The sequence below is a fragment of the Felis catus genome, chromosome A3, assembly GCF_018350175.1.
Source record: "Felis catus isolate Fca126 chromosome A3, F.catus_Fca126_mat1.0, whole genome shotgun sequence".
Taxonomy (NCBI): domain Eukaryota; kingdom Metazoa; phylum Chordata; class Mammalia; order Carnivora; family Felidae; genus Felis; species Felis catus.
Genome location: NC_058370.1, coordinates 52,378,174 through 52,405,441, shown reverse-complemented (window position 1 = coordinate 52,405,441; position 27,268 = coordinate 52,378,174). Strand labels below are relative to the sequence as shown.

At 37.8% G+C, this 27,268-nt stretch overlaps 1 protein-coding gene and 2 long non-coding RNA genes across 3 annotated transcripts in view; 1 reads left to right on the top strand and 2 right to left on the bottom strand.

Annotated features, from left to right (window-relative positions):
* Positions 1–720: 720 nt before the first annotated feature.
* LOC123384212 lies at positions 721–8,902 on the bottom strand. Its single transcript, XR_006594938.1, has 2 exons — positions 8,138–8,902; positions 721–1,491 (listed from the first exon to the last, which is right to left on the bottom strand). It is a non-coding gene; the product is annotated as an uncharacterized LOC123384212 (long non-coding RNA).
* Positions 8,903–12,850: 3,948 nt separating this feature from the next.
* On the top strand, positions 12,851–23,588 carry SULT1C4 (sulfotransferase family 1C member 4). Its single transcript, XM_003983869.6, has 7 exons — positions 12,851–13,226; positions 16,281–16,406; positions 16,985–17,082; positions 17,362–17,488; positions 17,706–17,800; positions 21,130–21,310; positions 22,260–23,588. The coding sequence occupies exons 1-7, from the start codon at positions 13,058–13,060 to the stop codon at positions 22,373–22,375; spliced, it is 912 nt and encodes a 303-aa protein (XP_003983918.2). The 5' UTR covers positions 12,851–13,057; the 3' UTR covers positions 22,376–23,588.
* The window catches only part of LOC123384403, a 54,265-nt gene continuing 43,346 nt past the window's right edge, over positions 16,350–27,268 (bottom strand). The window contains exon 3 of the long non-coding RNA XR_006595444.1: positions 16,350–16,488. This is a non-coding gene — a long non-coding RNA (uncharacterized LOC123384403). The remainder of the gene's footprint in view (positions 16,489–27,268) is intronic.

Sequence of the window (27,268 nt, the reverse complement as noted above, 5' to 3'; positions counted from 1 at the left end):
ACTCCAGAGGACCTACAAATAAGGTGAGTCAGGCCAACTTACAGCATCAGCAATATTGCCTCTCTGAAAATTACCTGGCACATTCAGTATGGTTGTTCTCCATTTATAAGAACAATGGTTCATCATACTCCAAATAGCACAAGACTCTGTCAACTCTGTCAGCTAGAGCTCACAAGGAAAGATAGGATCAGCCACTATAGTAGCTGCTGTGTTATCCTTGACATCATGTTTTTCTATATGGATGTGGAATTCTGGCAAAGAAAGAAAGAAAACATGGGCAAATATCACATTTTATCATCATAGCTGATGTAATTTAATGCAAAGCTCTGGTGTAACAGTTCCAAGAACCCAGCACAGCCCCTTTAGCCTTTGGTACCACCTGAAATACCATACTGACATTGTACCTTTTAGACCTAAAACATTCATGCGGTATCCACCGCCAAAAAAGTAGGTCTGAATTTTACTTTTTCTGAATAAATTTAAAATAGATTGTTTTAAAACCTCCCCAGTATATAGAAAAACTAAATTTCCACCATCTAGGAATAAACTCATAGGAGGCTTACCATTATTTTTTGTCACATCCTTCTTAGTACAACAATTAGCACTATTTACTTCACCATTTCTGAATTTATAAAATGCTTTTCTAAACTATAAGTGTAGCCATGAACTGAAGAAAAAGTTCTCAGACACTTAGACTGAGCAGACATACAGGGAAACCTCTGCCAGTAAAACAGCAGCATCAAACTGCACATAGTCTTTATTTCATGTTCACCGGGTATAAACATCAAAGAATGTTAAAGCATGGAAGGAAAACACAAAGAGCCTCCAGACATAGACCAAACACACATCTGGTGTTTACATGAAAGCATGCAGGAGGATGTGCAGTTTCAAGGACTGCTAGGCAGTTACAGAGGGTCTGTTCCCTAACTGGCTCCTGGGAGATCATGGGGCTCTGTTCTCATAGTGCTATCACGTTCAACAGCCTTGAAACCAGAACATTGCCAATGTTTCAGCAATTGCCCCATTCACCTTCCCAGGGCTTACAATACAGTCTCTAGAAATAACTCCAAATATATGTGACTGTTATTTTTAGTTATTTCCTTATCTACCAAGAAATTTAACATGAGGACACCCAAACTCTTTGCTTTGGGGTAATTCATTGTCACTGTGTAAGATCATGTGCTTCATATATCATTTAATATTCAGTGTTTATTACATGATGTTCAATTATTTGTTTCCACTGCTACCTACCCCACTACATAATGAGCTTCCCAAGGGCAGCAGTGCCAACATACTTCTTCTTGTGTCCTCATTACCTTAAAACATACCTAACATAGGGGCACCTGGGTAGCTCAGTTGGTTAAGTGTCCAGCTCTTGGTTTCAGCTCAGGTCATGATCCACCATTCATGATATCCAGCCCCAGAGCTGACAGCACAGAGCCTGCTTGGGATTCTTTCTGTCCCTCTCTCTCTGACCCTCCTCTGTGCACTCTGTAAATAAATAAATAAATAAATAAATAAATAAACAAACAAACTTAAAAAAATATATCACATATAATAAACACTTCATAATTTTAAGTGTAAATAAAGTTATAGTCATACCTTTTCATCTTGTTGCTCTCAAAAACACATGCAAAGCAGAATAATAGAATGTCATTTTGTATATATACCTTTTTCCATTTTGCGGTCTATTGTCTTTGAGGCCAAACTTTTGTATTTAAATCTGAGCTCTGCCACTGACAGGTTGTATAACCTTGGACAAGTTACTCAACCTCTCTGCCCCTCTGTGGTGTCCTCCATAAACTAGAGAGAATATTAGCATCTACTTCAAGCAGGTGTTGTGAGGAATAGATCAGTTATTCCATATAAAGAGGTCAGGACTGTGCCTGGCATACTGTAGGCCCTCTGTAAATAAATACAATTAACACAGAGGTAGGAGTCAAAATGACAGGCTCTTCTGATCTCTCATGTGTTTATCCAGGTCAAAGTTACAGAATGTCCCTGACCCATGCTTCTTCATGTTTTAGGGACTTAATAATAATTCTTCTCCTTTCTCACTAAAGCATTAGGAGAAAATCAACTTTTAAAATACTTTAATTCTCCAAAATATTTCTGTATTGTAATTAACTATAAACTATTTTAGCTTTTAAATAACTTTATTGTAAACTAATGCATACTTATTATAGAAAATTCCAGGGGCGCCTGGGTGGCTCAGTCGGTTAAGCGTCCGACTTTGGCTCAGGTCATGATCTCACGGTTTGTGGGTTCCAGCCGTGCGTGGGGCTCTGTGCTGACTGCTCAGAGCCTGGAGCCTGTTTCAGATTCTGTGTCTCCCTCTCTCTCTGACCCTTCCCTGTTCATGCTCTGCCTCTCTCTGTCTCAAAAATAAATAAATGTAAATATATATATATATATATTAAAAAAAAAGAAAATTCCAGAAGTCTATTAAATTATATATCATTCCACCTCCCAGAGATAACTTTAACATTTTGGAATACATTCTTCAAGTTTTTCTATACATGTATTTTCATGTTAAAGTATCATTTGTTGGCATGTCTTAGGTACTACTGGAGGCAGAGGGAAAAATTACTGCTTAATGGTTCAGAATGAACAATTTAACGAAAACTGCAAAAAAAAAAATTGGCTGGTACTTTTCTGTCTTTCTGCATAGAGCTCACAGAAGTAAAGCTAAACATCAAGACCAGTCATAAAGACCACCTCATTATTTACGTTACCCAGCTACAATGCAGTTGAAGAACATTTTGTTTTCAATGCAGCTAATAATCCATATGGATTTTTGCTATACTTTTTAAAAAATAATAATCTAAAACAAACAGAACACACACAGTAGCCATTTTCTGCTCCTAAGATAGGACCTGACTTCCCAACCTCGCCTGGCCCATTTGACAGGGTTAGGAAAAGTACAGCAGCAGATGCTTCATGGAGAGAAAATATGCCCCAGAGACTTTTTGTCTCTACGAGGTTAATGTTCATTTTTCTAACGTCTGACAGAAGCCAGGCTTGATGACATAATAACAACCAAACATTCACTTCAACTTGAAGATGAGCTCAACAATATAACAGAATGCCAAAAAAAAAAAAAAAAAAAAAAAAAAAAAAGAATATAACAGAATGCCAACTGAAGAGGTTCTCTCATAGAAGTCTTAGAAAGTCCTGGGAATAAAAGCTAGAACATGGAAGTGTCAACCAGATATCCCAGTAAGCTCAGAATAGCCAAACCTGCTCTGATAATCAAGGTATCTACAGAAAACAGCACAGAGGGTAAGTGCTCCCTCAAAGAAAGAAGAGAGATGTGCTTTATACCACATATAAAAGGAATTATTGTATAAGGGGTCTATGTGTTGGACACTGTGATGTTTAAATATGTCTAAGTTCAAATGCATTTTGAATCTCCAGCAATACATGAGATAGGTAATATTATCCCCATTTTACAGACAAGGGAACTGAGGCTCAGAAGATTAAATAATTTTTTTGAGGACTCACAGACAGAAAGTGTCTAAGCTGGAATTCAAAACCACATTTTGAAGACCTCATTTTAAAAAAGTAGACCTAACACCATTTATTAAGAGCATGTTTGCAGACTGGCAAAATGTTGGTTATTATTAAGTTTAAAAGCAGCTTTAGTCTTGTTTTTCCATGAATTCCTTAGGCCATCAGCTGAGGAATTATCCCCAAAGGTCTCTGGTTCTTCCTAGACCACCAACTGCTTCCCTCAAAACCAACTCTACAGAAAACTGAAGTGAATGGGCATGTGGATTACAGGGACAAACCCTATAGTCCTGGGGAGACCCTCTGCTGACTTAAGCTGGGATGAGGGGTTAGGGATGGGCAGCAGCCTGGAGCAGAAGGGTGGCTGGAGGAAGCAATGACAGGGAAGAACTGGTAGAGGAAAGCTGCTAATCTTTTGCATTGGTCTTTCTTGTGTTTTGCCCAGAGACCATCATTGCCTACCCCTCAAGAGTGACAATCAGACCACCATGCCGGTATCTTTCAAGTCACAGGACAGCCCACAAGCTGGCTGCAGTGAGTTGTTGATGAAAATATCTACAGACAGAGCAGTGTCCCTTGCGTGTCATTCCTCCATGTCTTCAAACCCCCAGAGTTGCTGGGTGATCAGAAATAGACTGCCTCCTCCAGGGGCTGCTTCTCTGTGAGGGCTTCTAAGATAAGGCCTGATTTTCAACTTTTCTTTCTCATTTGTTTGTATGTTTGTATTTCTCTATGATTTTCTTAACCGATGTAATTTCTTTTTGAAATAAGGGAAATAAATAGTTCCCTTTTTGTCATAAAGAAAATAAAATTAAAGCATTTTGAGGAATTTTTTAAAACTGAAGATGGAAGGGAGTCAGTAAATAGGAGGGATCAATAGTTTAGAGGTAGCTTAAGATGCTCTGAGCTTGGATTCCTCTCCTAAAACTCACTGGGGTTGACAGAGCCCAGGCCCAGAAGGGCCTACAGCCCTTCTCAACAGTGCCAGTCATTAGACAATAGAGCTCAAACACACACACACACACACACACACACACTGTGAACAGGAACTCACTGACCATGATAATCAGATATCTGAGGAATATAGCCACTTCAAAAGGAAGACAATCAGACAGCATTTACTAAAGTATGAGAACACACAAAGTGAGAAATCATGTGCAAACAAAAATTAACTATGAAAAATAGAATAATTGAGGTAAAGAACACAACAGATGGAATAAATAGTAGAATAAGCTACATCCAAAGAACAAATTATCAAGAAGATACAAGATCAAATTGAGGAATTCTCCCAGACAAACAACAGCAGGAAATGATAGAAAGTGTAAAAGAAAAGCTGAGATAAGGAGAGAAGTAGAAAGGGCTAATATCTGCACAATGAGGAAGAAGTAAAGATGGACAGGAAGAATTGTTCAATGAAGTAGTAGAGATAAAGTTCCCAAAATTAAAGAAAAGGATGTGAAATTGAAAAGGCTCTGTCACAGAGAGTTGGACAGGATAAAGATGGAAAAACCTATGTGGAGAAAAACCTACATGTTTAACAACACAGCCAAAGAGAAATTCTAAATGTATTTTAAGAATTATAAAAAAGAGAACCACATCTACTAGCACAGTTCTAAAATTGATTTAAAATTCAACATTACCCAGTCAAACTTAAAAAATCTTATGTAAATGTACAGGAAGAAATAAAAGGTTCACAAATGACCTTAAAAAGAAGCTATAAAAGGAGCATCTGCCAGACCAAACTAGAGGTCAACTGCAGAGACAAAGCAATGACACTGGATGGTATTGTCACCAGACCAGAAAAACAGCCTGATGGAACAGAACAGAATGCTCAGAGGCTGATGGATGAATATATGGGAACTTGGAGGGGACATTACAAATCAAGAGGAAAAGGATTCATGGTAAATAGGTGACAGTAGGGAAAATGGCTTACTACATGGACAAGAAAAGACTGAATTCCTATCTAACAACTTATTCAAGTGTAGGTTCTGGGCATATTAAAGACTAAATGTGAAAGAATGGTAAAAGTCTAAGGATAGAAGTTCATTTAATTCACAAAGAACTCTGAGACTGAATGAAACAAGATGTAAGGCAAAAAAAAAATTTAATAAATTTGATACATCAAAATTTTAACTTAGCTTAATAGAAAGAGAACAGAATGAGAAAATTATTTGTAATATCTGAAACCAAAAAGACCAATATTCACAATATACATAAAACTACCAAACCAGAAAGAAAAAGATAAAACCTAAATAGAAAAATGAGCAAAGGAGACCAGAGGAGGGCAATTTTCAGAAGAGAAAATAAAAAAATTAATAAGCATTTGAAGAGATGCTCAAAATTATTAGTAAACAAGAATCAATGCAAATGAAAACAATGAGCTACCACTTCATATCTATTAAACAAGCAAAAATTAGAAAGTTAGATAACATACTGCTGGTGAAATGTACACATGTGCAGCTATCTAGAAGAGCAATTTGGCAATACCTATGCAAAATAAGTAAACAAATATTGTTTGACCCAGAAGTTCCACTGTTAGTATATACCCCAAATGAATGCATAAGCGATTTCATAAAGGATGTGCATAAGGATACTCATGTTCATGGTCCTTGTGGCCTTATTTTTCCTGGCTGGGAGTTGAAGGTTATCTGGGTGCCCATTTCCAGGAAAGTAAATAGGGTAAAATGTGGTGATGCACATTCTGGGATATAAGAAAACAATTAATTATAAGCAATAGATTTACCCACAGCAGTATATAGATATCTCTAAAATACTGTGCTTAGAGGAAAAAAAGTAACCAAATGAGATACATATAAACCAATATTGTTTATATAAATTAAAAAATACACACACTCAAACCAAAAATATTCATTTTGCAAGAACACATACACCCAAAAGGTACATGTTAAGTGTCATAAATTCTATGGGAAAAGGGCAATGGAGATGAGGTCTAAGGAAAAAAAAAATAAGAAAGAAAGGTCTTACATGCACCAATGATGGTACTGTGCCATGAAGATTTACCTCAATTCTTTCTACCCTCTGTGTGGATAATTCCACCTCTACCACTTTCCATCATTCCTGAGACTACTGGAAAGAGTCTTATTAGAGAAAATGCATGGATTGTTGGCATGAACATTGGGTGGACAGTAGGCATAACACTGAGAAGCTCATCAGGCAATCTGAATCTGACATCCATCAGTCTCATCATAACCAGTGAACAGTGGTGAGGAGGAGGAACAGAAAGCTTTCCTTGCCTGTACCCCCCATCAAGGTCATCTGCCATTCCCCTTAGTTTGCTATGTTCTGCTGCCCCCCCCCCAAGACCCATGGTAGCATATCCTCATGTGGATATGTCGGAACACAAAGGTGATGCAAAGCACTAGACAAATGTGAGGCATTATTACCAGGTCTCTGCCACATCACTACTTGAATTTAGCCATCATTTTTTGCTCTTCCAATTCCCTACACATGCTCTCAAGTCATAAGACGTGACTGAGGAGATAATGAGATATACCTGGGAATTGAACAGTCCCCAAAAACACTCTATTAATTTTTACCTCAGCACTACAGACATCCAGATAGGTAAACATCCCGACATAGTCAATTCAGTACAAAGGCCCAAGAAGAAATTCATCCATTTCAGAGATAAGAAGTGCTGAAAGAGAGGGAACCAGAGGAAAGAGGGAAAGAGGAGAGAAGAGGAATGAAAAGGAAAGAATAAAGTCCTTGCTTTGGTATTAGAGTAAGTATTGAAGGATTTCAAATTAATTATGTTCAGTGCTTGTTGATAGAATTGTATCATGATAAATGAAGTACTTGTAACTGATGCAAAAGTCAAAAATAGAACAGATTTTCACTGATTCTGCTACTTAGTTCTGATAAAAACTAAGGACACCATATATTTTCAGCATGAGATTAATATTTTCATGAGTAATATTGGCAACTTTTTGGCATTTCTTTCCTTGCAAGAGCACTGAAGGCTTGCCTAGACCAGGGCATGAGTGTAAAGACTGTCCATATGTTTTGCATTCACATTCAGTATTTTGTATTCATTCAATAAACCTCCATGTGGTTTGAGACCTGCACCAATTACTACCAGCCAGAGAGTTGTTGCTAAATAGTCTACAGTTTCAAACTTTGGGGACTCAAAGGAAGAGTGAATTCCACAGAGGTTTTTAGCTTTGGCACACTCCTCTGCTTTACATGACCTGCTTGTATCAGTGGCAAAATACTCACATACCTTGCCAGGGATTAAAATTTTATTATTGGTAATTTCGACCTGTAATAGTCATACAGTGTGTGTGACTTCAATCAACTATTCCAACCTTTAAAGACTTCTTGTGGTCACATTTTTCAAAGGCTTTCATTTTATTAATAGACGGTGCCTCCACCAGTATACAGGTTACACAGCCCTTTCCTCATATAAGTCATTCACTCTAGATATATGGGAGTTAATTTGTAAATTTTGAGTTTCATTTTAAATCTTTCTAAAACGTACAGTTGACCTCACTATCATAACTGTAAGTTGTCAAGCTACAGTCTTGGATGCTGACAGCATGGACCAGATGCTTGGTCCATGACTTCACTTGTCTTCCTAGAGGCAGTGACATCCAGACCCAACACTAACCTGTGTGTTAGTAGATATGCTCTTAGCAGGGCACAGATGCTTGAAAATTGCTTCTTCCCACATTCCTCCTCTCCAGACCATAGTTCTACTGGACTCTGCAGTAGAACACAAATGGAATTGAGTCTTCACTTTACCATTTACTACGCTCTGAAGTTTAGGCCCTTATTTTACCTCTCCAATTTTCCACCTAAATTCAAGACACAATTGCTTACCTCAAAAGATTAATGCAAAGATTAAATATGAGAACATTAGCTGCCACCCTGAAAACTCTTCAATAGCTGTCCCTTACCTACACAGTATCTAACTTAAGCTCCTTTGAAACATCTAAGGTCTTGCAAGACTGGGCCTGTGCCCTCCTCTTCCACCATTCTTTGCACTCCCCCTGCCCTCCAGCAATGCTTCCCACTGACCCGTGAACACACCTAACCTCTCTGTGCTTTTGCATGTGCTAGTTCCTCTACCTAGAACACCTTGTTCTCTCTTAGTCACTTGGCCAACCTCAGTTCATCTGTTAAGCTTCAGTTTAAATGTTTTCTCTATTCTGGATAACCTCTCCCAAGTCCAGGTGGACTCCAGTTCTCCTTCTCCAATGCTCTAGGGCATTGTGTCCATACCCCCATTAAAGTAAATATCATACTATATACTAATTGCTTTGTTGAGTATATATCTCTGCATCAGACTGCAAATTCCCTGACAGCAAAGACTGTCCTCTGAGGCAGTCACAAGATCCCACACATGGCAGGCACTTAATAAATGGGAATTGCCTCTCCCTTCTTCATCTGTGTGGGTTTATTTATCAAAGGCCAAAGGCTCCTGCTCTCGGTCTCCATCCTTTCTTCCCGTTGTCAGTGCTGACTGCTACCTCCTCTGATCTTCTAATTTCTGAAAGCAGCTAAATCCTGGTCCAGGAAGCACATGAAGGTTCAGAGAGACTCATCAGGGAAGTCAGGAAATAGGGACCAGTAAAATTCCAAATTCTATATATCCCCCACTGGCTATCTTTTGTTACCCTTCTGTTTCCTTGTAGAAATAAGCATCAAAGGTTGAAAAGAGCAAGAGCTTGTGTGCTTGTTTTCAGGTGAGTGAGGAGGGGAAGGAAGGGAGAGTAGACCCCACTCATTCCCCAAGTCTGGCTTTCTGGGAAGAGAGGCTGGCGGTGGCTGCTTCACAGAAAAAAAAGGGAACTACCTGAGCACCTAGGAACACTGACAAAGCAAAAGTGGCCCCCAGTCCAGAGACAGAGCTCTTCTTGCGGTTCTTGCAAAACTGCTTTAGAGACCAGGGTGCCTCCTCCCCTTTAGGAACCTTACCATCAATCAGAATTCCTAACATGTTAGCTATAGCAGCTTCCCTGCTCTTCTTGCCTTTCTTCACTAATGCTGGGAGCTCAAGAACTCCTTTTTTGGCACCAAAATACTGCCTTTTTTCATGTGAGAAATCTGGATATTGGAGAATATGCTGTATTGGGATATGCGGTAGCACAATGAAGTGTTTAATGAAACAGCAGTATCAAGAGGTCCACATGTGCCCACCATCTCTCCCTGTCCCTAAATCCCTCAAAATTAATAAAGATAGGTCAGGGCAGAGCATACATAAAGTCTCATCTAAGACACTCGACTTATACCAATTTCTGTTCATTCACTGCTTTCCACACTGAAATTTTTATGTGTCACCCACACATAGTCACCCATAGTCACCCATGAGGTAGTGTCATTCCACAAAAGAAGCTAAGTAAATCGCAGGCTAGGAGAAGAACCTGCAAAGATGCTAATAACTGGGAAGTGCAAACAGTACACATTTGCCCACAAACCAGTGCCAAAGAGACTGGCGGTCACTCAGTTTATGTGATATTCTGAAGAGTTTTCTGGTTCAGTCATGTTTCTAATCCCACTCATTAAGCTTCCAGAGTTTTTCTGTTTTGAAGTTAGATTTAACAAGCATCTTCCTGCCTACCTAGGGTTTCCAAATAAAATACAGAACACCCAGTTATATTTGTGTTCCAGATAAACAACAAATAAATTTTTTAAGTTTAAGCATGTCCCAAATATCGCATGGGATACGCTTATACTGAAATTACATTTGTTACTTATCTGATTCAAATTTAACTGAATGTTCTATATTTTGACACAGCCTATTTTTCCAAGAATGAAATGGATTCTTGGGTTTATGTCTTAAGGAATTATCTGAGATTAAAGATTCACTTCATCCTTACTTCACTTAGAGTTCATAACCAATCCCAATCTCTGGAGCTGGTTAAAGTAGCAAGTATCAATACAATTTATTTCAGTTTCATTTTTTTCCCTACTCACTTCTGGAACAGAGTTTTGCAAAGAGAATGGCGAAAAAGCAATTTAAATTGAAAATGGTGGAATGGAAACAAGTTATGGGTAAACCATAGATGTTTCTCAATCCCTGTATAGTCTGGATGTTCAAGTCCTGTTGATTATGATCTTATTGTTCCTTCTTCCTCCTAGGTTGGTTTGAAGGCTTGGATAACAAATGAGACATTTTTAATGAACTTAAGTTAAATATTGATTCAAGGAGTGAACACAATTTCAATTAAATTTTATTCAATATTTATTTAAATAAATTTAACTCACTTTCCAATAGTTGTGTTTTACAACAGTTTGCTGTACCAAAATACATTTTAGACATATTCTTTTTGCAAAAACATTTTTAAAAGAACCTGTTTAAGGAGAGTAACCAGCACTCTGACTTTTTCTAAGAAAAATATATTAGAAAGTCGTCATAATTTTTTCCAATGGATCACACTTGTGGCCTGAACACCTATTACAGTTTGCATCTGACATCCAAAGAATGCAATGAGAGTTGCAATCTCCTCTCCACACTAAGAAAGTAACAGTAACAGAGTAGAATAAGAAGGAGAAACAGGAGGAGGAGGAGGAGGAGGAGGAGGAGGAGGAGGAGGAGGAGGAAGAAAGAAAAGGAGAAAGAGGAAGGGGAGGAAGGGAGGAGGGGGAGAGGAAGAGGGGGAAGGTTCAGGAAAGAATTGGAAGGGAAAAGGGCATAACTTTATCTTTGGTGCCCAATGTGTGCCAAGTCTGCAGGTCCACAGCTACTAGGACTTGGCACAGGATTCAAATGCAGGCAGTCTGACTTCTGTCTAAGGACTACCAAATCCCCAGGCTTACTCCCCACAATAATGATGGCTCAGAGAACTCACTTCTTCAATTTTCTATTTAGGTTTACTCATTCTTTATCTCAAGAAATAATAGCATGCTAGGCACTAGGTGGCATAAGTGAGAAACAAGACAGAGCCCAGGCCCTGTTTTACATGCCTTTGAGTGTAGAATAAGAGATAGAAAATGTTAACAAGTAAATAAACAAGACTAAATTCTGATAACTGCTCTAAAGGAAAAAAAGTTGCCCCAAGCAAGGAAATAGGAGGGACCTACTTCAGATGATACTGAAACCTCATTTAGTATAAATTCAGGTAGAGTCTAAAGGGACTCATTATGGATAACCAAAGATACTCCAATCACTCAGGAACTTCCAGGAGTTTTTGAAACTCTGTTCAAGGAATCAGAGACAAATACCAAATATATTCTTTTTTTTTTTAATTTTTTTTAACGTTTATTTATTTTTGAGACAGAGAGAGACAGAGCATGAATGGGGCAGGGGCAGAGAGAGAGGGAGACACAGAATCCGAAGCAGGCTCCTAGCTCTGAGCCATCAGCCCAGAGCCCAACGAGGGGCTCGAACTCACGGACCACGAGATTGTGACCTGAGCTGAAGTCAGACGCTTAACCAACTGAGCCACCCAGGCTCCCCTATATATTATTTATTATATCACAAAAGACAGCAAAATTAAGTGGGTGTCCTGTAATATTTAGCAGTTAAAAACTAAAAGGTATCTGGCCTTGTTTTAGAGGTGAAAAGAGGTTATGGTTGAAACAGGAGGAGAAAACCCAAGAAGGAACCAGAAATGGTTCTAAGGAAAAAGCAAGGCGTTTTCTGCATCTCTTTTGCTTTAAATGAGACGTGCGTATTCTGATACTAACACTGTATAGCCTACAAAATGAAGAGAACCTTTTCTAATAGAGCATATTTTATTTTACTCTTAAAAATAACAACACTGACCCTTCCAGATATTTGTGCTGGGAGATTCAAATCTAGGACCTTCTTGCCAACAGCCCACAGAAATTTCCCTTCAGCCTTTCAGGGAAGTTATTCTATGTTGCTACCTCCTTTCGCTACCTCCGTTCTGTGAGCAAATTTCCTGCAACTTTTTTTTTTTTTTTAATTTTTTTTCAATGTTTATTTATTTTTGGGACAGAGAGAGACAGAGCATGAACGGGGGAGGGGCAGAGAGAGAGGGAGACACAGAATCGGAAACAGGCTCCAGGCTCTGAGCCATCAGCCCAGAGCCTGATGTGGGGCTCGAACTCACGGACCGTGAGATCGTGACCTGGCTGAAGTCGGATGCTCAACCGACTGCGCCACCCAGGCGCCCCGCAACTTTTTAATTAGCTTAACATTCACAGAAGAGACAACAAATGAATGTGAATTATTTTATGAACACAAATAAGAGAAACATAAACAACATGGCACTAACTCTTGTTAAACTGACACAGAAGAACAGGACTGAACTTGAACATGACACAGCAGCCAGGATCTGGGAGGGCCTCTGGCATTACGTCAGAGCCTGGATGGGAGGAGGGCTGGAGCTCATTAAGAAAAGGCCTGAGTACAAAGGCCTAAACAGTAGTGCCCTGTTTCCTGGAACTGGGGCTAGCAGGCCTGTAGCTGGTTTGCACATTAATTGCCAACCATCCCCAGGCTGTCCAGGTAGAACTTGCAGTCTGAGTCTTGCATTGCCTGTACAATAATAAGAATGCAGCTTTGTGCTGACTGAGCAGTAACATTTTATCTGGTACATTACTCTGATTTCTGATACTAATGGCCTTAAGTAAAATGGAGGATTTTAAATTTGATGGAAAAGAGCGCATACCTGTCGACTACGTGAAGGGGATAATGCAACCCATACCTACCTGTAACATCTGGGACCAGATCTGGAACTTCCAGGCCAAGTCTGATGATCTGCTTATTGCCACCTATCCTAAAGCAGGTAGGGGATAGGGGAAAGGGGAAGGTGAAGAAGAGAGTTAGGAAGGTAAGTGGGGAAAGTACATTAATAATGAAATAAAGGAGTGGGAAATTGTTTACTGGACACAGTGATATGGCTAAGATATATATCTTGTGGAAACTGAAACTACAGAAAAAATATTAAAATGATGTACAAATTTTAAGAATTTAATTCTTCCTATGATGTACATATTTTTTTAATTTTTTTTTTTTTGAGAGTGAGACAGAGACTGAGTGTGAGCAGGGGAGGGGCAGAGAAAGAGGAAGACACAGAATCTGAAGCAGGCTCCAGGCTCTGTGCTGTCAGCACAGAGCCTGATGTGGGGCTCAAACTCACGAATGACGAGATCATGACCTAAGCCAAAGTCAGACACTTAACCCACTGAGCCACCCAGGTGCCCCTGATGTACATTTTTTTTACTTCCCCAGTAAAGAGTGAATGAAAGAGCTGAGAACTAAAGCGCTAGATTTATTGATTTGTTTGTTCCCAATGCAGGCCCTTACTGCAGATCCTGTAAAAAAAAAAGAAAAAACAAAACAACACAAAACAACTTCTTTGTGTGTGTGAGCTAAAAAGGGGATCCCAAGGCTGATTTGGGGAAGAGTTATGAGAGCTTTGGTCCTGCAATGCTGATTTCACCTCAGCAGCCCCCAGAAGCCCTCAAAATTCTCTCAGTTCAGGGTCTGAGAACTACTGTTTTGATTTCCATCTTCCATCATGGCATGTTGTGAACCTACTTCCTTGTTTCAGTAATTAGTTTAACAGAAGTTGCTATAAAAGTAAGAATACTTGAGCCCAGCCACTGTATCATAAAAATTTTAGGATGAGCAGGGAGAAATAGTTCTCTACAGATTTTTGTGCATATTACATATATAGTAAAAATACACTATTTAATTCACAGCCAGATTGCATGTACATTTGCTCTTTGAAAAATCAAGTTACCTGTCAATAACCTCTTTCACACACACACACGTACACGCACACACACCAAAAAATCTAAACCTAAGCATTTTCTGAGATTTTATGTTCAAACCTCTACTGAGTCTTTATATCTAATGATCCTAATAAAAGACTACCAGCAGATGAGAGCCTTAGACTCCTAATTTTCTAATCTTACTCATCGTGAGCCTGTTCAGGATTAAACTTTCCTAAGTTTGTGAATGTAAAAGAATTCACTGGTAAGAATCACATGTCATAGTCTTAATTTTGTCCACAACTCTACTTGATCATCATTTCAGCATAATGTTTAATAGTTAATCTTTCTCCGCCTCCCAAATGTGAGCAGCAAGATTTGGTTTATTTAAGGTTTTCATGGGTTAGGATTAATGGGGCTTCAACAATCCAAATACACACTAAATAAATAATATGCTTGCCAGGTAATGTAATATTTAATCATCACTAAAACCTTATCCATTAATAAAGGCTAAATTTATTGGAGGGAAGAATGAACAAGCATGGATGAAAAATATGGCTTACACCTAAATTTTTAAAAGAGTAATAAATACTCTGTGAATGAGCCAAGAGAAAAAATATATTATAAAATCACTGACCTCTAGAGGATGTATCGAGAAATTCCACTCATCCCCAAACCCCTAGCAACATGTGAGCCTGCCCCATTTTTAGCTGGCCCATGGCTATAAATTCAGAGTGACCACCTAAAACCAGTACAAATAGCTCTAACTTTCTTTGACTAGATAGCTGAAGAAATATTGTTCTTTTATCCTGTAATAAAAGAGTTGGTGCCAGAAAATATTAGAGACCAACTCATCTACGATATAAAATGTAATTTTTTTCATTGTTTCCTAACCTATGCCCTTCCTGTAGAGCTAAAAGCACTAAATTGACAGTATGAAGAAAGGAGTCTATAGAGATCTGATTTCAGAGAAAATAGGAAGATTAGCCCAGATTCAGGATTCAGAGAACCATTCTCAAATTGTTCATCTTCCTGACATGGATTTGTCAGAATGTCTAGTACAACAGCTCTTCATCAAAGGATGAAGATTTGGTTGGTAGGCACTGTATCAGTCAGAATCAGACAGCACACAGAAACTAACTGGGCCTGGGAGACAAAGGGCCCTTACTTCCAGTGGCTTCTTGCATTTGAGACACTGGGCAGCAAAATGTGGTATGACCTCTGCAAAATTTCTATCTGTTGAAGCTACCTTTCGGGAAGAATGACCTCTATCTCTCTTCAACGTTTCAATGCATTTCATCAGGGGAATCTAAATAATATTCAGAATCTTAGTGGCAAAGAAGTCTAGATAATGCACTTTTTAGCATTTCAGTCCCTGAGATAAGGGGAAAATTAAGAAATGGGTGAAAATGGATACTAAGTACCAATGATCAATATCCAGCCCAGATACTAATTATTCACTTGTTCATTCAGCCAACACATATTAAGTAGCTCCTATGTAGCAGCCCCACTATGTGCTTGGGAAACGGTTTGAAAACCACAGTGATTACTCTCCAGGAGATCATAATCAGGTGAGAAAGACCTTTCATTCTAGCTTTCTTATGAACAATGCAGCTATATCAATAAGATAACAATTCAAATTAATGGTTGTGACAGGCAAAAAAAAAAAATGAACTGCATATTTATCAATATAGTGTCCACTCCAAATTGCAGCCTTTGTATAAAAATTCATATTGTGATAACATAAGACATAAATAAAAAATGATGTTTTCTGAATTCCACTATAAACCTAGCTTTAAAATTCAGAGAGGTATTCTAACAAATATGATCATATTTTAAGAAATGTAGTATACTAGAGGTGCCTGGGTGGCTCAGTCGGTTAAGCATCCAACTTTGGCTCAGGTCATGATCTCACAGTTTGTGAGTTTGAACCCCACATCGGGCTCTGTGCTGACAGTTCAGAGCCTGGATCCTGCTTCAGATCCTGTGTCTCCCTCTCACTGCCCTTCCCCTACTTGTGTTCTGTCTCTCCCTGTCTCTCAAAAATAAATAAATGTAAAAAAATCTTTAAGAAATGTAGTATACTAAATGTCTGTGCATCTTCATCTTACATGTGGAATAAGGAACAACATGGACTCAGGAGATAGTGGACTTAATACAAAATGAAGGTGATGTTGACAAAAGTCAACGAGCACCTACTTACATACGATTTCCTTTCATCGAATGGATAGTCCCATCCATGAGATCTGGTGAGTATGGAATAGCAACACTTGACTATGATCCTAAATATACACTTAGGATTTTTTACTATCACATTCACAGGCATTCAAGCTGAAAAAAAAATCATAGAAAAGACATAAGAATTAATACAACCACTTTGAAAAACTAGAAAAAAATTAAATTCTAGGCATTCAAGCATTACTAATGAATTATGTGACTGTATTTTTTTAACTGTGTCTGGCCGTTGCTAAATTCCAGACATTTTCTAATGGAGTTACTGATTATACACAAGTTTTTATTCTCCATTAGAAATTAATTGTATTCCACAAAGTTGAGCCCAAGTGACATAATTTCATCATGGAAGCGTTTGAATCTTTTAGGTTCTTATTTGTTTGGTTTCTTGTTTGTTATGGCTAAAGACTGTTTTAGCTTTAAAAAATCATTCATAAGCTACACATATTATCTCACATCAGATCTACTGTTACAGTGCTCTCATAGTTGCCTTGAATTGTTCAACTGTTCCTAAAGTAGTAATAATGGAAGAAGTAAGATGTTGAAGCAAATAGAAAAAAAAATGGTGGTGAGTGATCAAAAATCAGTTTTGCAGGTTTGGAACAAGCTAAGCAAATGCCCTCACCACGGACCCTGAAAACACATCTGCCCATCCAATTGCTGCCACCATCCTTCCTAGAGAAAAACTGTAAGGTAAAAACCAAAAGGAATTCACAGTTTACTCCTTAAAACAACCCTAGAGTGGTCTTTAATTTCCTCTTAAGACACTTCACTTGTTAAGAAGAGAGAGTCCATCTCTTCACAATAATCAATATGCAAATTGATTTGAGTCTTTTTCAAGTCCCACAAAAGTCAAAATCATAAGAATGCAGCATCAGAAAATCTCATCTGTATGGAATGTACCCACTTGAACATAATTTGTATGAGCAATAACCAAATATAAGTCTAATCCTATTTTTGCTATTTTCCTAGATAATCTATGTAGCAAGAAATCCAAAAGACAATATGGTGTCTTATTACCATTTCCAAAGAATGAATAAAGCTCTTCCTGCTCCAGGAACCTGGGAAGAGTATTTTGAGAGTTTTCTGGCTGGGAAAGGTAAAAGAATTCAGTTTGTTTCTTTTCTGTCTCAAAATTCTCAAACACTCTAAAAAGAAAAAATCATTTCCTTAGAATATCTGGGCCTCTGCCTGCTTTACTGTGAAGAAATCATCAGTATAATACTCTCCCTCTCTTTAGGAAATCTCCTTTCAGTGGAATATTTGTTTGTTGGGCTTCTGTGATTCATTACCCTGTTTTTCATCCCTCCTTGCAGTGTGCTGGGGATCATGGTATGACCATGTGAAAGGATGGTGGAAAGCCAAAGATCAACACCGCATTGTCTACCTCTTCTATGAGGACCTGAAGAAGGTGAGGGGCAGTGCCATATAAAATGTTCCCATTGGACCATAAGACATTTAAGTCATAATGTATGGACCCTACTGGGGACTCATAGATTGAAACAGGGAATAGAAAATCCTGCATTTCATTGGTTACTGCTGTCCATGAATCAAAGAACACATGGGATATCGGGAGTTTATGTATCACATAGTTTCATCTACAATTTCCTGGTGCTCTGGGGTATGGTACACTGTTTCCATATAGGCAAAATGCAAGTGATACCTTTATTTTCCTCTTTCATATCTATTTTAAAATTCCATTTAGAAAGGAAAACATTTCCTAGCACATTTTGTGTTTTTTCATTAGTACTTGAGAAACATCATAATTTCGAGAAATGGGTTAAGTATTTAGGGTGTAATGGAAAATACTAATGATTTAGATTCAAAATTCTTGAATTCAAATTGTGGCTTTACCTACTGGCAATTATTCTTGGTAAGGACATTTAACATCTTAGAGATTTACTTAGTTTTCCTAAATGCAAACACTAGATAGTAATATATACTCTTCCAAGATCTACTGTGAGGACTAAATAAGATGAGGTTCATGGGAGTTTACTATAAATTATAATATACCCAATGCTATCTATGACTTAACTAAATACAGGGATCTATGAAAATTAGAGCCTCTGTTCTTCAATTATCACTGAAAGCCTTGCTACTCAAAAGGTGTTTCACAGACTAGCTGCATGGGGCTCTCAGACCCCACATCAAGCCTACTAAGTCAGAATGTGCACCTTATAAGATGCCTTATAAAATGCCTAGGAGATTTGTGGGCACATTAGCTTAGATGTATGTCTCCTGGGTTCAGTCACTGCTGGGCCTCATCTAGCTGTTTCTACAGAATATCAAAAGAGCAAAACAGAATCATTTTTTCTATTTTTTTAGTCAAGATACAATAGACAATTAACATTATATTATTTTCAGGTGTACAACATGATTTAATATTTGTATATGTTTTGACATGAGCACCACAATAAGTCCAGTTAACATCTATCACCACAGATAGAGAATTTTTTCTTGTGATAAGAATTTTTAAGATCTATTTTCTTGGCAATTTTCAAGTAGACAACATTGTATTATTAACTATAGTCACCATGCTACACATTACATACCCAGGACTTATTTTATAACTAGAAGTTTGTAACTTTTGTCTCCCTTCATCCATTTGCCCATCCTACTCTCTATCTCTGGCAACATCAATCTGTTCTCTGTATCTATAAGTTTGGTGGTTGTTGTTTAGATTCCACTCTACAGTTTCTTCAAACAGAAAAGGTCAGATATGCGCCCTATTTTAGTGCAGAGAGTTATCTACAGAATTGTACATTTAGATATTCAGTTAAGAAATATTATGGCAGGGAATCGTATAAGGGAAATGTTTGCTCTTTCATGAATAGATATGACAAACTGAGGAAGCCATAGAAGGAAGGAATACTCTGCTGTTAAACACAGAGTAGGAAAACTCCGTGTAGGTGATGCTTGTCCACATGATATCAAATGTATCATTATAGGGTAAAAATAAGAATATATCATCAGGAATGATGCCCTTTTATATATTTTTTTCAACATTTATTTTTGGGACAGAGAGAGACAGAGCATGAATGGGGGAGGGGCAGAGAGAGAGGGAGACACAGAATCGGAAACAGGCTCCAGGCTCCGAGCCATCAGCCCAGAGCCTGACGCGGGGCTCGAACTCACGGACCGCGAGATCGTGACCTGTCTGAAGTCGGACGCTTAACTGACTGCGCCACCCAGGAGCCCCTGGAATGATGCCCTTTTAATGGGGTATATCCTAATGTATTATGATGCCAGGAAGAAACTTTATTGAACAGGTAGTCTAACCTTAGAATCCCTAGAGCCCTTTTAAATATTTCTGTGATCATGTTCTGGAATGTCCCCTAACTAAGTCACTCAAAGCTCAATATTCTCTGCACTCTTTTTTTTTTCTGGTGTAATTTCTCTTAGCTTTTCTTTTTTTTCCCTCTTTTTTAAAAATATTATTTAAATCCAAGTTAGTTAACATAAACTAATAATGGTTTCAGGAACAGAATTTAGTGACTCATCACTTACATATAACACCCAGTGCTCATACCAACAAGTGCCCTCCTTAATGCCCATCACCCATTTAGTCCATCTCCCCAGCCAACACTGCATCAGCAACCCTCAGTTTGTTCTCTGTGTTTAAGAGTCTTTTATGGTTTGCCTCCCTCTCTGTTTTTATCTCATTTTTCCTTCCCTTCCCCTATGTTCATCTGTTGTTTCTTAAATTACACATGAGTGAAATCATATGATTTTTATCTTTCTCTGACTTATTCTCTTAGCATAATACATTCTAGTTCCATCCACATTGTTGCAAATGGCAAGATTTCATTCTTTTTGATTACTGAGTAGTATTCCATTGTATATATATTCCATATCTTCTTTATCCATTCATCAGTCGATGGACACTTGGGCTCTTTCTATAATTTGGCTATTGTTGATAGCGCTGGTATAAACATTGGGGATTCCTAGTCTATGTGAAGCCAATTAATTAAGCACTTTTGACATCCAAGCTTTTAAAGCAGAAGACACAGATGTTAGGCTGTGCCTTTCTACTTTCTTTCCCTTACCACTCCTCCTAGAGATAGGGACTTCCCACAGCCACAGCTCCCTAGGGTGGTGTGTCCCTCTGATGAGGAAACATTGGAACTCTTAGGAGCACATAAACATCTGGACATGCTGGGTAGTAGAGTTACTAGTCATGGGTGTCTCTTGGGCACTTCATGGGTGCAAAATAGTCCTCTCCCATTCTCCTACCACCACTTACTTCCACCACTGAAATGGTCTGGGGACATTTCTATCAATGAAACAGGAGACAGCCTCCTTAAATTGTCTTACCCTATGCTTCCACAATACCTTTGCTCTTATCACCAGTCTATGGACTCTCCTTGTTGGATATTTAATTGGCCAAGATCCCCACCCCCCGCGATAACTGACTTGCATGGGACACTTGGGCATAACTCTTAGTGAAATGCTCTCCCTGCACTGCATGTCACTGTATGCTGAATGTTTCACTAACACTTCAGTTTTTGCTCCTATGTTAGAGCAAGAAAAGCTTAATAATTCCAGTTAATAAAAAAGAGAACATTATGGACCATCATGTTAAAATGAGTCATTTATGGATAGTTGAGCATTTGTGATATAAGATTTTTTAATTTTATCTCATGGCATGTTACTGATTATTGTTATAAATTCATTTCAGTATTCTTATTAAGCCAATTGTTTTATATCAAATCTTCACTTTTCTTTCAACTCTCATCATAGAATCCAAAGCAGGAAATTCAGAAGCTGGCAGAATTTATTGGAAAAAACCTAGATCATGAAGTTCTAGATAAAATTCTCCATCACACTTCATTTGATGTTATGAAGCAGAATTCAATGGCAAACTATTCATCAATTCCTACTGAAATCATGAACCACTCTGTTTCTCCATTCATGAGAAAAGGTTTTTATATTTTCTTTTGATCATAATCTTAAAAGTGTTGTGCAACCTTTCACAGCCTTGGGGGAATTTTCTTTCCTGTGGCTAAGAAAAAAAGAGCTCTATAACAAATGATTCTGGGATTCTTAGGAAACCACAAATGAAATGAAAACAATGTTCAGATAATTGAAGAGTAAGGTGTGGTGTCTAAATCCCACCCCTTCCCCCCCCCCCCAACTCTTCAGAGATCTTACTGATAAGGTGAAAACACACAGAATTAAATGAGATAAGGCAAAGAATCCATTTTATAATGGATTTACAAGGGCTTTATGCTATCAGTTAGATTTAATTCATTCCAAAATACTTACTGAGTGGCTACTATGTGCCTGGCACTGTTCTAGGTAATGTCTAGAGCAGTGAAAAAAAACACAAAATTGTCTCCCCTCATGAACATTATATTCTAGCCACAAATAAAATAAGCAAGAAGAATACACAGGATAATAGATGATGGTAAGCACTACAGGGGGAAAAGGCAATCTGTGAAAAGGTAACAGGAGTTGCAATTGGAGAATTTGGGGGATTTTTTTTTTGTTTTTTTCCTCAGAACTATACCTTGAATTCTCTCACATACAAGCCCTTCCTGGTAGGTCTATACAATGAAAGCTATAGGCATAAGCACCTACCACACTTTGACGTGCAAAGAGGACAGGAGAAAAAGACAAGATATCCCCCATGCCTGCTGTTTTAATTATTGTAGTTTCATTTCCCCCATTAATGTGACTCAGTGGGTAATGGGCTCTCCTGTTACCAGATCAGATAAGAAATTCTTCTTCCCTTCAGAATGAAATTGACAGGTTAGCAACAGAAATGTTTTGTTCAATATTGCTTCCCAGGATGGTAGAACAGAAATATTCACACAGAAACGGGAAAATAGAGAAATACAAATTGACTCTCTCCCACATGACTGTTTCAGGGACAGTTGGAGACTGGAAAAATCACTTTATTGTGGCTCAGAATGAGAGATTTGATGAAGACTACAAGAAGAAAATGGCTGATTCCAGTCTAACTTTCCACTTCCAATTCTCATAAAAAAGAAAACAAAATTTTTTTTTAGTTTATTACCTAATTTATTGGGTAATAATTAAATTGTGTTGCTCAGATCACATAATATTCTCATACTAGTTGTTTATTGTGTTTGCTTTTGTTCACTGTAAAAAAGTGGGGATAAAGCTAACAGAGATTGGGGACAAGGTGGAGAGTGGGAGGAGAATGGCAGTGTGGAAGGAATGAGGTTCAATCATCACTGGTTAAAATCCTGGCATCATTGCTAATTATCATTATGTTTAAGTTTTCTACAGATCATGTGTTTGTTAACATTAAAAATTCTTCATTCCTTATATAAGAAAACACTAAAATTTTCAGAGTAAGTGTTCTTTCAGACTAACTTCTCAACACAGCACTAAAGTATGTAGATAGTGACTATTTCTCCCAGAAAGTAATTGGTAACCAAGTAACCATCGTGTAACTCTGTTTCCCCATGAAACTTTCCAATTCACTTCAGTGTTCTTTCTATAATATATCTATCCCTATCAATTACCACATCCTATATACTTAACTCTCTCTCTCTCTCTCACCTCAGCCAGTGCTATGATTCAGTCTTGGAGTCATATCTTGATTTGCCTCCTTCCAGTGAATCCATAATCATATGCTAATCCACCAACAATATCTCAGTTTTTCTTGTATGAAGTCTCATTTCTATAGCCACCCTTCTGGTTCAGAAACCTTTTACCCATACTAGTGTAAGCTTCCTAATTTCTCTCTTCCTCGCAAATCTATTAGGGTTACTTTCCTAAAACAGGATTGTGATTGTATTTTTCCTTAGCTCTAAATAATACTTCAATGACGCTGAATTTACAGTGGCTGAAAGATAAATCCCATGCTTTTTAACCATCAATTCATAGGCAGCTATAAACATATGATATGGTTAATCTCATCTTCCAAACCACTTTTCTAGCTTAATTTCATCTTCTAAACCATCTCCTTACTTCAGCAAATTAGCTACTCACTGAGCCCTGATATCTTGCAGGTTCCTACCCTACTAGTTTTATTTTCACCATGCCTCTATCTGAAAACATATTCTACCTATCCAAAACATATAACATGCTTCAATAACCAGGGCAAGTGGTTCATTCCTTCTACAAATACTGAAAACTGAAGAGATCATTTGTTCTTCTGAAGTTCTCTACGCTTAGTATAATTCTTTTGTGATTAAGATTAAAGTATATTACATCTCTTATAGGTATATATTGTCTTTCTTGTGCTTATTAAAATTTTCGCTTATTTATTTTTTTTCCAAGATAGAAACATTGCTATATACTTCATTGAATCAAACAAAATAGGACAAGCACAAAAATAAGTAACTGAAAGAATATGTCTGTCAAGGAAATTCGAAACAGCTAACTTTTTAGATAGTAGTACCTAAATTTATATTTTTAGTAGTACCTATAAAAGTTATCATCTTTAACTGCTGTCCAATATACTAGCTACAAGTGCCTATTTAAATTAATTAAAAATAAAATCTAGTTCCTCATTTCCACCAGTTAAGTTTCAAATGCTCACTAGCCACACATACCTAGTAGCTATTACTTGGACATTAGAAAATATTTCTATCATCCAGAAAAGTTGTATTGGATAAGACATTTTATTTTTATAACAATTCTTTGAATGTGGCAGTATTATCCCACAGAGAAAACTAAAACTAAAGTTCAGAGATATTAGTTAAGTTATTCAAATAAGAAATGTTGGAATTTACTTTCAAACACAGCTCCAATGGTTCCAAAACCCGCATTTTTAACTGTTCAAAATAGAGTCTCTCCCTTCCTGTTCTTACCACAGTCCCATCACAGGTTCATAATGATCACTGCTAACTAAAGGATGCCCAACCCAGACCCAGGCCTAAAAATAACCAGACTGTCAAGATGTCAGCCATTCCCCACCATGATCAAGTGAAGCTTAACAATAGTCTATTGAATATCTAAAATATTCCCACTGTCCGCATGCTCTGAAGTAGACAGAGTCCTAAGCCAACAATAGCTTCCCACTTGGCACCCCTAGCATCTGTCCAGTCTGAAATCTGTTTTTTTATACCTTTATATCTCTAAAGTTCTCCCTGAAATTGGTTACAATACCTGCAGGCTCTTATCTGAATGCAGTGCTTTCTGTGACTATGTTCAGTTCTCCCCCACATACCACCACTACCCCCAAGACACCAAAATCCATGCTCTGCCCTGCTGACTCACAAAGATAACTCAGAGGAAGGGGGCATGTGCTCAGCCCATGGCTCTTGGACTTTTGACCTTGCAGTCAAGTTGCTACCTCTTACCTTCCTCTCCCCTTCAGTCTTTCAAAACCATTGATTAGCATATTATATTCTAGATCTAGTCAAAATTGTTTCCATTTTAGGAGAAAATTGCAATAATGTATTTAGTCTTTGTAATCCTTCTGATACATAGAATCTATCAAATACAGAGTGTACATTCTATGTTTTATCATATGTGAGCAATAACTTTTAACTCCTATGGAAGAAGTCTAGGTTTGAATCAAGAAAATTAAGAAATCTTGATTTGGTATGAAATGTATTTATTTTAAAAATTATATTTCTATTGATACTTTACTAATAGACAGGAGCCAAGTAGCATTATGGTTCATTCACACCAAATTGTCTCTAGCATTGCTAAGAATATATGTTCTTTTTAATGTTTTATATAGAATCATAATACTGATTTTTTGCACTATTTTACTTCTTGCATCTCTATACATGCACTTTGATTTTCCTTACTATTTTCTTTTTTTAATGTTTTATTTATTTTTGAGATAGAGAGTGTAGGCGGGGGACAGGAAGAGAGAGAGGAAGGACAGAGAATCCAAAGCAGGGTCTGCACTGACAGGCTGAGAGCAGTGAGCCCAATGTGGAGCTCAAACTCATGAACCATGAGATCATGACCTAAGCTGAAGTCAGACACTAAACCAACTGACCCACTCAAGAACCCCAAAAATCCCCCAATAAAACAGGAAATTGGAAAGTAAATGGTTTCTGACTCCCCAGACTAGAGCACTAATGAAAAAGGTACATGCCACAGTTCACCACAGCACCAGAGAGACTACAATATGAAAGATACCAACGTGAGCAAGAGATTACAAGTTCTTAATAAAGAAAAAAAAAACTTAACTGAGAAAGTATACAAGAAGATCAAAGAAGTCACACCCCAAAAAGGCTTGAGAGGTCCTCAGAGTTTCTAGCTAGGCTGATTGACAGTGGTCTTCCCTTATACAAAGAAAATATGTAAAGACTGGAAAAAGTGACTATTTTTTTTCAAATGCCCAAATCACAACATGAGGTCATAAGGCATAAAAAGAAACAGAGAAACATAGCCAATCAAAAAAAAAAAAACAAAATATATCTCCAGAAATAAGTCCTAAATAAACAGATATCTATGAACTATTTGACAAAGATCCAAAATAATCATCTTGAATATGCTCAATAAGGTTAAAAAAAAAAAGAACACAGGAAGCTAACTAAATAAAATCAGGAAAATAATGCATGAATAAAATAAGAATATCAACAAAGAGACAGGAACTACAAAAAAAAAGAAGAAGAACTTGGGGCACCTGGGTGGCTCAGTCAGGTAAGCATCCAACTCTTGATTTTGGCTCAGGTTATGATCCCAGGGTCATGGGACCAAGTCCCATGTCAGGCTCCATGCTGACTATGGAGACTTCTCAGGACATTCTCTCTCTCTCTCTCCCTCTGTCTCTCTCTCTCTCTCTCTTCTCTCTCTCTTCTCTCTCTCTCTCTCTCCCCCTCCCTCTCTATGTCTCTCTCCCTCAATTTCTCTCTCTCTCTCTCTCTCTCTCTCAAAATGAAAAGAAAAGAACTTAACAAATTCTGGAGCTAAAGAATACAATAACCAGATTGAAAATTTCCTAAAGGTATTAAACAAGAGACTTGATTAAACACAAGAAAGAATCCGTGAACATGGAGAAAATGAGTCAGAAAGGCAAAAAGAAGAAAGTATGAAGAAAATCAAAAAGAGCCTAAGGGACTCATGAGAGACCATCAAAAACAATGTGGAAGTCCCAGAAGAATAGAGAAAAGGGCAGAAAGATTATTTCAAAAAAGAACAGGTGAAAAATTCCCAAATCTGAGGAAAGTAATGTAAAGAGAAATTCAGGAATCTCAACAAATTGCCAATACACATTATTATCAAACTGTAAAAATTACAAAGAGAGAATTTTAACAGTAGGAGGAGAAAAGCAACTCATCACATACAATAAGAAAAAGTATTTTAAGATTATCAATTAATTTCTCAACTGAAAACTTATAGGCCAGAAGACAAGGATCACACACACACACACACACACACACACACACACACACATTCAGGTGATATATTTCAGAAAGTGTGGAAAGAAAAACAAACTGCCAACTAAGAATACTGTATCTTGCAAAAACTGACCTTCAAAAATGAAGGAGAAAAGGACCCTGGGAAGATAGCAGAGTAGGAAGCACCAGAAATCTGTGTCCCCCACCTAGACAGCAAGTGCCCCTTCAAAATACCCATGATATAACCATTTTGGAACTCTGGAGTCCATTGAAGACCTGTAAATTCAAAGGAAAGGCTTGAACTGTAACTTGCCATTAAGTTGAGCCAATTTCAGCCCTTAGAACAATAGTAGCTCCCATAAACTGCTGCCAGCACCATGGCAAGCAACTATACACATGTTCCTGAAACAAACTACACACAGTTTTTGGCGGAGCCAAAGTGGGCAAAAAGGACCCTCTCCTTTTTGATAGATAACTATCAGGTATCTGTGCTTTTATCACTGATTGCACCAAACACATCAGTGCTGACAAAGAGGTAGCTGGCCATCATTAGTGCACCTCTCCCAATTGTTGCAATCCCCTCCTTCTCTAGATGAAGT

Excerpts from the sequence above, each read along its gene's own strand:
- SULT1C4 (XM_003983869.6), top strand. The coding sequence starts at position 13,058 with ATGGCCTTAAGTAAAATGGAGGATTTTAAATTTGATGGAAAAGAGCGC. Across the intron at positions 13,227-16,280 it reads TGCCACCTATCCTAAAGCAG|GAACAACATGGACTCAGGAG; the intron begins GTAGGGGATAGG and ends ATGTGGAATAAG. Across the intron at positions 21,311-22,259 it reads TTCTCCATTCATGAGAAAAG|GGACAGTTGGAGACTGGAAA; the intron begins GTTTTTATATTT and ends TGACTGTTTCAG.